This window comes from Cygnus atratus, chromosome 32 (assembly GCF_013377495.2).
Source record: "Cygnus atratus isolate AKBS03 ecotype Queensland, Australia chromosome 32, CAtr_DNAZoo_HiC_assembly, whole genome shotgun sequence".
In the NCBI taxonomy this organism is placed as follows: domain Eukaryota; kingdom Metazoa; phylum Chordata; class Aves; order Anseriformes; family Anatidae; genus Cygnus; species Cygnus atratus.
The window spans coordinates 255,295-266,816 of NC_066393.1; the positions used below are offsets into that span (position 1 = coordinate 255,295).

Sequence of the window (11,522 nt, forward strand, 5' to 3'; positions counted from 1 at the left end):
ATGATGATGGGTTCCACCCTTCAGTGGTTGACAGCCATTCATATACTGACTTTTCAACACATATCATGCCTAATTACAGGTAAAAATAGTTCAACTTCAAATATATTTAATCAAACAGTTTAATTTTTTCCTCAGTTCACAGAACTGTAAAAGTAAAAAATAATGTCTGCCTCTTCTATTTCCTTTTAACTTGGATGACATCAGAGACTTAAAACACACAAGTATGACCCTGGTACAGTCTGGTTTGTGTTAAGGTTGAGACCTTAAGGTCTGAGACCTCTGTGTAGGCTGGAAGACAAGATCACGCAGAAGGAGACTTATAACCCTCAAGACAGGTGAATGGAGGCCAGGTGGGATGTTCCAGGGTAATTTAGTACTAGACAACCAGGTGTAGCCAAATAAATTATGCCCAAGATTTTCAGTTTAGCTCATAGATTTATCTGCTTATGCTTAGTTCTCAACAAGCAGGTGTTTGCATGCAAGCTCAGCATCTAGGACACAACTCATTGCCCATGCAATGGAATCTGCTGGTATTTTAGGGAGTGCAGAATTTTATCCTTGCTTTTTGATGCTCCAAAAAATCCCAGACTCAACATGTACCCTGAGTCACATCTACCAGTCCTGTGTCTAGGGTACCTCAGGGCATCAGCTATGGGTGTTAAGACACTATCACAGCCAATGAACAGATTCACTGTCTACTGTAGGATGGATGGAACAGAGTATTGACTAGATCTCCACTGACTATGGTAAGAATGTAGTCAATTAAATAACTGACTGGAAGTCAGGTCAGTTGCAGATCTCTCAGTTTATTCAAAGATGGAAGCTTTGCTTTTGGTTCTGTTGATGATTAGGAAGGCTGGGTGTCCGTTTTTAAGTGCCCAGTTCTGGACTTTAGTCTAACTCCCGGTGAGTTATTTAAGGGGCTAAATATGGACATCTAGTGCCATCAAAATGTTCTAGTGTATCTGAGATGTCCTGTTAAAAGGAGATGATAAATGTGATAGAAGATCAGCATAGATTTATGCTTCTCAGGGCTAATCAGGTGCAAACCATATAGCACATGAAGTAAGATATGCTTACGAAAAGGTAATGGAAATATTTCCTCAGTGTTTTGTGGTACAAAGTGGTACATTGTTAACTTGCCTTAGAACAGAGTCAAGTTGCTGTGATACAACTGTTTTAAATCCATGTTGGTTGCTATATATTCTGTTATTTCTGAATGCTTTTTTATTCCATTTTGGTATCTTCCTTGGAACTGAAATGAGAATGACTGCTATAAAGTTTCCTGTTTCTTTTCTTTTCCTCCCTTTCAAAGATATATTTTTTTGTGTGAGATTCATCTTTTATATTTTTAGACATATGAAAATTGCACATCTAAGTTCACTATAGTGACCCTAGAATTTGACATTCAAAGAAAATATCCAGACCAAAGAGCCACTGGTCTTTCAATGAAGTCTGTGATTATGTGATCTCTGAAGTCGCATGTTTTTGCCCATTCATTTCAAAGGGAACTTATAAGTCCTAGAAGACTTAAATTATCACACATGTTTCAGGTGCCAACATAGAAATGTACAGCATCATTCTAGGCACTTTGTCTCTCCTCTAGTTACTGCTTCACATGAGTGAAGATCTGTTGCAGGTCACATCTGCCAGCACCATAGCACCATGTGAATGCGTTAGACACCCTATGACACTTCAAATTATACAAGGTACCATAGTCTGGACAAATGAATCCCACCTTTTTATTTCTTTTAAATAGATCCTGCATCCTGTATTAGACTTTTTACAGTCTTCTCCTTTTTTTTTCCAGTTTTCACCTTTTTTCCATGACTTCTCAATAGCCATCACTTAATGGCTATGAACTTACTTAAGTTCATGTTCAAAGTACTGAAACTCCATGAGCCTCAGATGGTATGAACATTATTCATCTGAGTTCTCTGCCGCATTATTTTTCACTTTTCTTCTGGATTCCTCTCCTGTTGATAGTGATATTAGTTCTATTCATTATCTGATGTACTACCATGTAAGATGTGATATGGACAAACAAAAACAATTGTTATTTTATCTCTACACAGATCAATTTATTAGCTATCCTCCTAATAGTTCCATCATTGGAGTCATCGGAGAAGGAGTGGTTCTGCCTTGCTATGTGGTAGCAGAGAACATTCCTGAGATATTCTCTGTCCAGTGGGTATTTAATGAACAGTCTCAAAAAATACCTGTGAGCACATATGATGGAAAAACTCAAAAGGAAAAGCAAGATGAGAGATATCAAGGCAGAACAGAATTGTTTCATAGTGAATTTGAGGCTGGAAACATGTCTCTGCTCTTGAAGAACATCAGGAGTTCTGACAAAGGATCATATACTTGTGTGGTCTCTTTCAATGATGAGTACCATGAGGTGTTGATTGAATTGAAAGTAGCAGGTCAGTGGCAATTCTATCTCTCATTTTATTCAAAGATGAAGTACTGAACAGAGACATATATATCCATCACTGACTGAGGAAAATATAATTTTAATATAATGTGACGGATAAACTCTCCTCATGTAAGAATGTGTTTGATTTGAGTTCACTTTCTCTCGATTAATGCCTACATCAGATTATTTGAGGTAAGATTTAGCTCCAGCTTGAGATACCTGCATTTAGGTAGCCAAACACTTGCATCTGTATGTGACTTGGGAGTACAACCTCCCTTCAAACTCAATGGAAGCCTAGAGTTCAGGGAACTCTGCAGTTATCCAGATAAATTTAAGTTTCTACCATGCAATTGGCCATTTATGATCTTACTGCTCAGGCTCTCTCTATGGTCAATATAATCAATTGGTTCCATCCCAATATCTCACTGCTTCCCTTGCTGTTTGCACACAGCAGGAAAACAAAGCAGTGGATAAGTCTTCACTGCTCATGTTTCCATTTCAGTACATTAATAGACATCATCTTCACTGGTAGCTTCAGTTAATGTGGTTTGCTTCGAATTGGACACATTTCTCCTCGTTACACAGGAGCCAATTTCTACTAAATAGCTGTAGTGACATTTCACATTGCAGCCAAATTTTTCAGATGTCTTCTTAGCTAATTCTAGATGAAACAAAGGTTTAACATCTAAGTAACACTGCATGTTAGTCATCTGAGTTCCTGATTATAAACAATACGACTTATTTATTTATTTTTCACTGCAGACTTCATCAGTACTATGTCAGTAGAATTTTATTTGAAATAACTAGCCTAATCCTCTAATATGTTCCACCAGCAACATCATTCAGGAATAGCAGTCTCTAGCTAGCTCTGTCTACCATAATCTCCACTAAGTCATTCTTTATTCTTAATCTGAAAGTCACTGAATTGCTAACCATGAAGAAAGTAACTTCAGGGCCCAAGTTTCTGTCAAAGTTCAAATTCAGAAAAGTCTTTCCATGTGCTTCCATACAAATATATATATATACATATATATATATATGTATATATACACACACAGATGTAAGTGTTGAATGTGAGTGATGTCCTTATAAAACAGACAATTTCCCATTCTCGATAGTGTTTGAAATAGAGAATGCTTATGTTTTTTCCTTAGCTAAAGGTGGTGTGCCTTCCATTTCCCTGAAAAGTTACATGAAACAGAGCATTGGCCTCACCTGCCATGCAGATGGATGGTTTCCTGAACCTGAGGTGATTTGGCTGGATGGCCAAGGACAGGTCCGGAAGGAACAATCGACCACAAAGATGATGATGATGCCTTCAGGCCTTTACAGAGTCATAACTTCCATGAACCTAAAGCCTGGATCTGACATGGAAATCTCCTGCAGGATAGTCAATAATCTGCTAAAGACAATGAGTGAGTCCAGAATCCTGATTTCAGGTGAGTGAGCGCAACAGTCACTTGCTTGTAAGATTAAAAAGATAGACAAAATGATATAGGTCCCATTTTTATATCGTGAGCTAGCCCAAAATTGTAGCCCCAGAATGAGTACTGGAAAAAGTTCATGAGAGCTGCAGTCTTCCTACACCTTTATTTCTAGTTTACTGCACAACCATCAACCGTACCCAATAAATCATTTTCTTCTTCAAAGAAGGGCCCAGATACTTTCTATGCTCCCTTCTTCAGATTTAGGGAAGTCAACTACTGGAGCTGAATTAAAATTAATTAAAAATCCAACTGTATGCACATTTGAAAAGGACATATTTCCTTAGCTATGGCTGAACACTCCACAAGATTTCATTATCCAGAAATATGTTACCTGGCAATTTAACAAGGTGTGCACATGTGGGTTTCACAGCCCATAGCTGGAAAATAAAATAAAATAAAATAAAATAAAATAAATAATAAAAAGGTACAGTCAGAAGAATTAATGTGATAGTTTCAACACCTCACAAATATTTTTATTCTATGTGTTTATCTTTGCTGTTTTAAACATGTACATTACTGTGTAATCATTATAGGGTGGATATAATGTCATGCTTCCCTGTACTCTGTAGCACTTAATACATCTCTTTTTCCTGGGTATATAGACAGGCATCAGGTAGTCTCAAGAAAGCCTCATAGGGCTGGACCCCCAAAAGAACTTCACCACCACAAAGCCAATGTGTAGGCTGGAAAGGGAACTAGAGTAAAGTGTAGTGCTCTTGAAGAAGTATGTGAGTAAATTCCCTTACATGATGGTATTAAGAAATCCTATAACACTGAATGTGGAAATACTTGTAATGAGACAATAGGAATCAACATAGTAGAGAATTGTCTTAAATGTTATTCTTCCAGACTTATGCATCTTACTCTGCAGGATGGGTCAGATATTAATTTCACAAATATATTTGGAGTAAATGTGTCTTTCTTGCCCAGGGGTGATGGTTTCTTCCTTCTTTCCATCACCTACTTTATACTCAGTTTATTATGAAATGCAACACACCCATGGAAAAAAAAATAGAAAATGAGAGACAGTATAGCTGTTTTTCTTGTCTTTCTTGTCTTTCATGAACTGTGCAAACCTGTCTACCTATCTCAGACATCTCCTTCATACTTTCAAATCTGGTACCCACAGAAAGAATATCCCCAATTTACTTCTGAGGGAGAGTTTGAATTTGAATTTGATTCTTCCTGAATGTTGTTCTTCAGCAACATTACCAGGAAAATTCAAGCAAAATACAAATTCATCAACTCCTCAGATGTATTGGCTACATCCTGTGTTAAAATTATCTTTATATTTTACTCATTAATATAATACAACTCCTTTTGGTCATTTTTACAGAGATTTTCTTTCCCTCCATTTCAAAATGGCTGATTATCTACCTGGTAATTTTATGTTTTATCACCGTCCTAATCTCCACTGTATTTTGTAAACTGAAAAGTAAGTATTTCTTCATATGTTTTCTCAGTCAATGTATAGAAATATCACAACAGTTCATATTGAAATCTATGATTGTAACAAAAGCACACAATCAAAATCACCAGTGATTATTCAATGACTGTATTCAGGAAATTGAACAAAAAAAGGTGTGGGAAAGCACATGGGCTTAACAAGAGGAATGCAAATTGTATGTCCTTAGGTCAGACAGTGTCAGGTCTGACTAGAATAGCTCTGTGTGCTAAACTACTTGTAGGCCCCTTTCTGTAATTATTGGGGACATAAATCCAGAGAGTTACTGATAACATGAGAGACAAAACAGGGAACGGTTTACCCTCAGTATTACTCTACAAAAATAGTGGAATTTTGTTTATTTGTTTGTTTGTTTTGTTAACCAGGTAACCATAAGAAAACAGTTAAATCAGGTAAGAAATAAAGATGACGATTATGACAATTATGACACTTTGTACAGTGTTATTAGAACTTAACTAGAAGAAATATTAAGGGACTAATTAGAAATCCTAGTTATAGCCAAGTGTTTTATAGCTTTCCAGCTTACTTTTGCACCACACTGCAATAATACCCTGCACGAGCTTTTTCATCTGTGCTTTATAAACAGTCTGTTCTAAGGAGCTGACTGGCATTCCCTGCCATCTCATTCATATCGAAGATTCCTGTTTGATCATTCAAGAGTTAATTAAGGGATCAGAATCATTCCTCCACATCTTTAAAAGATTAAAAAAACAAACAACAACAACAACAACAAAACAAATAACGAAACCCCAAACTAACAGCAATTCAAGGATCCAAACCAAGGCCTTCCAGAAGACTTTACACGCAGGAAGCAAGTTTTCTTTGAATATATCTAGTTGGTGTTCATGAGCTATATCTGTACTTAAAAATATACTTGAGTATCCACAGTCAAACTACCTGTTGGCAATAGCCCTGGGCTCATGCTGTCACACAGAAAAAAAAATGCTTATTTTTTGGGAAAGAACTAATAGACTCATGCCATAAACATACTAGGGTCTATTCTAACAAATGGATTGAATGAACAATTTTATCCTGAGGTACTTGTGGTCCTGCTCCCTGACATAGTTGGCAATTAAGGCTAGACATATCCACTGGATCAGAAAATATTTATTCCCGGTCTATGAACCTTAATTGGGCTGCAGTTGTGACAAAGGACACCTAGGAAGGACCGAGTGTCTCAAGATGTTATCTTATTTGTTGTTGAACTCCATTAGAAATGAAGCATGCCTTGGTTAAAAAAAAAAAAAAAAAAAAAAAAAAAGTTCTCTGGAAGAACAAGAAGCCTTGGGAAATTTATTAGGTTAAACTAAATTCAAGTTTGAACCTCAGTTACTTCTGTTCATTGTTGTAGGATAAGTGAAGTTTGCATGAATAACTACCATTATGATCCAATTTCTTTTTTTTTTTTTTTCAGTAAAAATGAAGACAAAGATGGAAGAAGGTAAAACCTCTTTGCTTTTGAAATGTTGTTAGGCTGTTCAGAAGTCTGAAAGACATAAATTCAGAAAAACAATATTTGAATGCATGTTGATTTTCAAAACAGTAATTGTGGAGTAGCAGCCCTTTTCAATGTTATATCCAATTTTAATGTTTCAATGGATATCCACTGGGAGCGTATACTCACCTACAGGAGACCAGAGCTCTTTTAGAGAGACACCTATATGCCACTTGGGATACCCCAGGGCATCTCAAATATACTACATGCCTATACATCTGAATACCCCTCTTAAATTGGTCAATTAAGGCATAAGCTAAACAGGTTTTGAAGAAAGACATCTACCAGCAGCACAAATATGTCTTGTTTCCACCCTGTTTAAAAAAATGAGTTATCTGAATAAAATAAGGTTAAAATTTAGTGATACATTCATGGGTTATATTGTTGGATTCCCTCTGGCCTTACACCTACTTAAAGCAGTTGACAGTGCAATGAAGCAGCCAAGCTTTAAGGATACACATACCATATGGTTTACAGTTTGCGTATTTATGTTGTTGAGCTCATTAAGCCACTCTGTAACAGAGATTACACTGATATCTGTGTACTGTCTTTTCTAGAAAATGAACAACTGAAGTCAATGTTAGGTAAGATTTTTTTGTTGTTGCTGTTGTTCATTGCATATAAAACCTATGTATTGAAGACATGTCTGTTTGGGGGGGGTTTCTGTTTCTTTTTTTGTTGGTTGGTTGATTTTGGTCTGATTATTGGGCTTGATAGTACTCTTTAATGTGCTTATGCAATTAAAATTAGACACAAGACTCAACAGAAATGGATTATTTTCATGTGAAAATCTCCAGGCACAATCTGACACATTTACTTTTTTTTTTTTAAAAAGAAAATAAATGTTGTGTGCTAACCTGTAAAATACTTGAAAAGAAAGTGTGTTTTTCACAGAAGTGACACAAGTTTAAAGTGAAGCCTTATGGAAAGTCCGTATATATAAAACATAAAAGTTCTCTTAGTAACTTTTAACTTCCAGCTTACCCCCAATAACTACTCCATCTCTGTTATTTCTTTCATTCTATGTGCTGAACTGTTTAGAACAAGAGAAAGCCACGAATCGAAGAGGTAAATCTCATTTTCTTAAAAAATTCATTGGGAATGGATGCAGTCATGCTACAATGAAATAAGCTGCTTTATACAGTTAGCTTGGTTTTAGTCTGAATAGCTTCTCAGAAATGTTTTCAGAGGTGCTTACATGACAAAAGGACAGATGATATTTACCTCTCTACCTCTATGTGCAGGAACTGTTGCATCAGTGTTACTGCTGTGCTCATGGTCCACTTACCTCCCTTTAAGGTTATTTCTCTTCCCTATGGTTTCGCTTGGAAACAACTACAAATTTCTGTTCAGCTTTCTTATTCTATCCTTCCCCTCTTCTCATGTTATGGGAGGAAAAAAAAAAGAAAAGTAATTACTTGTACCCTGCAAGTCCCCTGGAGAGGGACTTTTTATCAGGGAATGTAGTGACAGGACAAGAATTAATGGTTTTAAACTAAAAGAGGGTAGGTTTAGATTAGATGTTAGGAAGAAATTATTTCCTGTAAGGGAGGTTAGGCACTGGAAGAGGTTGCCCAGAGAAGTTGTGGGTTCCCCATCCCTAGAAGTGTTTAAGACCGGGTTGGATGCAGCTTTGAGCAACCTGTTCTAGTGGGAGGTGCCCCTGCCCATGGCAGGGGGGTTGTAGTTAGATGATCTTTCAGGTCTCTTCCAACTTAAACCATTCAGTGATTCTATGATTCTAAGTTTAGTGGTAGAAGTCTCCCATGTAATTATATGCACTGCTCCCAGAATGAACAGCTGGGGATATAACTCTACTGTCTTTCTTACAAACATTTGCTGTTGTTTCCTTGATTTTTTACCTCAGTCATTTATGCTCTTCTCTTTTAGCAAAATCAAAACTCAAAGACCGCTTTGGTAAGACAACACATCTTATATAAATGTTACGTTCCTGTCAAGCTTAGAAACAATAATCCAGGTCTTCAGGTGAGTGTGTCAGTGCCATTCCTGAATGTGAAGCTGAAAAAATATGGTGAAACATCCACCTATGAGATTCTGTTCCTTCCATTAAAAAATATCTCCCCTGGGTTCTTCTGCTGCTGCTTTACACTATGACTAGACTAGGCCTCACTTTCTTGGTCACAAGATTTCCTTGCCCAACTTCACAACAAAGCTATAACTAACACAAGTAACTAATGGGTTTTATCCTAGAGAAAATGGACCACAATTCCTCCCAGTCATCTAAAGCAGCCCTCTACTTGAATGTGCTCTAGAAGGTTTATAAAGCACAAGCAGCTGGAGTAATCTTCACTGCTGTGGGGCTAATCCTTTTTCTAGAGAGCAAGAGAGATCAGTTCCAATGTCTTCTGGTGAAGCAGAAAACAAACAATCTAAACCAAATCATTCTTTGTGAAGGATTCCCACAACGAGGCTTCTGACAGAAGGCGGCGTATTCTGCTATACTTTTGACCTTCTCCATTCGGAAGAATACGTTCCGGGAATGTAAGAAAATCCTGAGCCCGTTGCTGTAGGGAGGTGAATTTAGGTTCAGTTGAGTCCAGGATGTCCACAAAACAAACTGACAGCTGAACACAAAGTAGAAGAACCCTTCTAGGGAAGAGCCAGACATTTTTTTCCTTCTAAAAAGTCAGACTGTTATTATAAGAGCAGTTAGGACACACAGGTACATCCAGGTTCAAACACAGAGTAGAGAAATGGACTTTCCTGAGAGCACAATGAAACACAAAGATAAAATCAGAATTTCCCTGAAATGATCCCATCTAGGTTGTCCTTCATCTGGCTCCCAGCTGCTCTGCTAAAGGACATGCCAAGCTTTATCCCAGGTCTACTGTGTAAATGTAGAGCTGATGGAATCTGGAGGACAAACTCTGTGTTCTTCACCTTAGACCACTGACACTGGTATTGAAATAACATGAATAAAAATGTTTCTCACCAGGTTTCAGAATTCTTTCCTTTTCCATATTTTGGTGTTGTCCTGTTTAGTAAAACTATTGTGAAAAGGGAAAAAGAAAAAAATTGTTAGTGACAGGAATATCTTTCCCTTCCAGGTCAACTGAAAGCTGAGCTGGGTAAGTCATTAAAAACTACTAATAAGCAGAAGAAATTGCTCTCACAGAGGTGCTAAAAACATTGCTTTTTGGCTTGGCACTGGCCAGCAGTGGGTCCCTTTTGGAGCTGCCTGAAACTGTCTCTTATCTAACATGGGGTAGCTTTTGGACTCTTCTCATAGAAGCCAACCCTGCAGCCCCCCCACTACCAAAACCTTGCTATGTAAACCCAATACAAGTATCTAACTGCCTAATAGGATGTTACAACCCTACTGCTTCTTTCCATTCTGCAGATTTCTGGGAAGCCCGGAGCCATGCAGGTAATTTAACAGGAAAAAGGGTGTGAAAATTGTGTTTCCATCTGCCCAAGTTACCCTGAATTGAAAATGCCAAGACTTTAGAGACTGGTAGGTTGAGCTGGAGTCACTGGGACATGCCATCACCTGGATTGGTTAAAAGGAAATGAGGCTAGGATGGGGCAGTTGGGAAGACTGAGAAGAGGAGTTGCTGAGAAATGTCAAAGTAAATGGTAGGGTGTGGGCACCATTCCAGAGAGGATGGATGGCCACATGGAATAGAGAAAGCAGGAAATTTATTGTGAAGTGAATGAAGAGAGAGAGAGTCGCCTAGATTTACACCCCGAGAGAGTACATGGCTATGAGAGCTTGAAAGGTGCCTGTTGGTTCCTCAGTGACTGTTGCATGCCCTGTTTGGGGGAATGTTTCAATTCTTTGTTGAATCACACCAGGACTGCTCAGACCCTCAAAGGCTTCAACCTATAGTCCCCTGCAGAGACAGGTCCCTGAGTCACTCTGCTTATTGGATTCTTCTTGTTTTCTCCTCCAGTTTTCATTACTGTGAATCCTGACTGCCGAGTCCTAGAGCTCCCAGTGCCGGGGGCTCCAAAAGTTGAGGACACCTCATCTGAGCCTGCTGGCCTGAACAGTCCCTCCACAGTCCCTGTCCTGGTGGGGAAGGAAGGGTTTACAGCTGGGAAACACTACTGGGAAGTGGAGGTGGGCCAGCAGCAGGACTGGGTGCTGGGGGTCGTGAGGGAGAAAGAGGGGCAAGAGGAGGAAGGGACAGTTACTGGGGAGGACTTCTGGGCTCTGCACAGATCTGAGGGAGAGTTATTCTCTAGCAAGGAAAACAGCAGGATTGAGAAGAAGGATATGAGTTGTACTGTGATTGGTGTGCTTCTGGACTTGGAGGAAGCACAAGTCAAATTTTATGAAGCAGAAAAGATGAACATTATAGTGAAAATCCCTATAAGCATTGGAAAGGAACATGCAGAAAGGTTTTACCCATTTTTACCTAAAAGAGAAGAAGGGGTAGTCACACCTGTTATCCGCCCAGTCTTAATCCCTGTCCCTTTGGAGACACTGTAGAAGGAAAATTTGAATCAAATGGCTTGTAGAGTCAAGGTTCTCTTTCAGTGTGTCAGGGTGGACTAAAGGAGAGACAACAATGTCTTAGGACATCAGTAATTATCAAATCCAGAGAGTAGTACTGTGGAACAAAACAGGAAAACCTGAAAAGAAAAAAAAAATAAAAAAGAGTAAGTAATGAGACAAAAATGCAGTGTCTA

At 38.3% G+C, this 11,522-nt stretch overlaps 1 protein-coding gene across 1 annotated transcript; it reads left to right on the forward strand.

The window, feature by feature from the left end:
• On the forward strand, positions 1-11,322 carry LOC118259889 (butyrophilin subfamily 3 member A2-like). Its single transcript, XM_035569747.1, has 12 exons — positions 1-79; positions 2,076-2,426; positions 3,574-3,858; positions 5,243-5,341; positions 5,737-5,763; positions 6,786-6,812; positions 7,424-7,450; positions 7,908-7,934; positions 8,757-8,783; positions 9,935-9,955; positions 10,228-10,254; positions 10,781-11,322. The coding sequence occupies exons 1-12, from the start codon at positions 1-3 to the stop codon at positions 11,320-11,322; spliced, it is 1,539 nt and encodes a 512-aa protein (XP_035425640.1).
• Positions 11,323-11,522: the final 200 nt, after the last annotated feature.

Bases quoted from the DNA above. Each gene is read 5' to 3' on its own strand.
- LOC118259889 (XM_035569747.1), top strand. From the start codon at position 1: ATGATGATGGGTTCCACCCTTCAGTGGTTGACAGCCATTCATATACTG. The intron at 5,764-6,785 runs GTAAGAAATAAA...TTTTTTTTTCAG, and splicing joins TAAGAAAACAGTTAAATCAG to TAAAAATGAAGACAAAGATG. The intron at 7,935-8,756 runs GTAAATCTCATT...CTTCTCTTTTAG, and splicing joins GAAAGCCACGAATCGAAGAG to CAAAATCAAAACTCAAAGAC.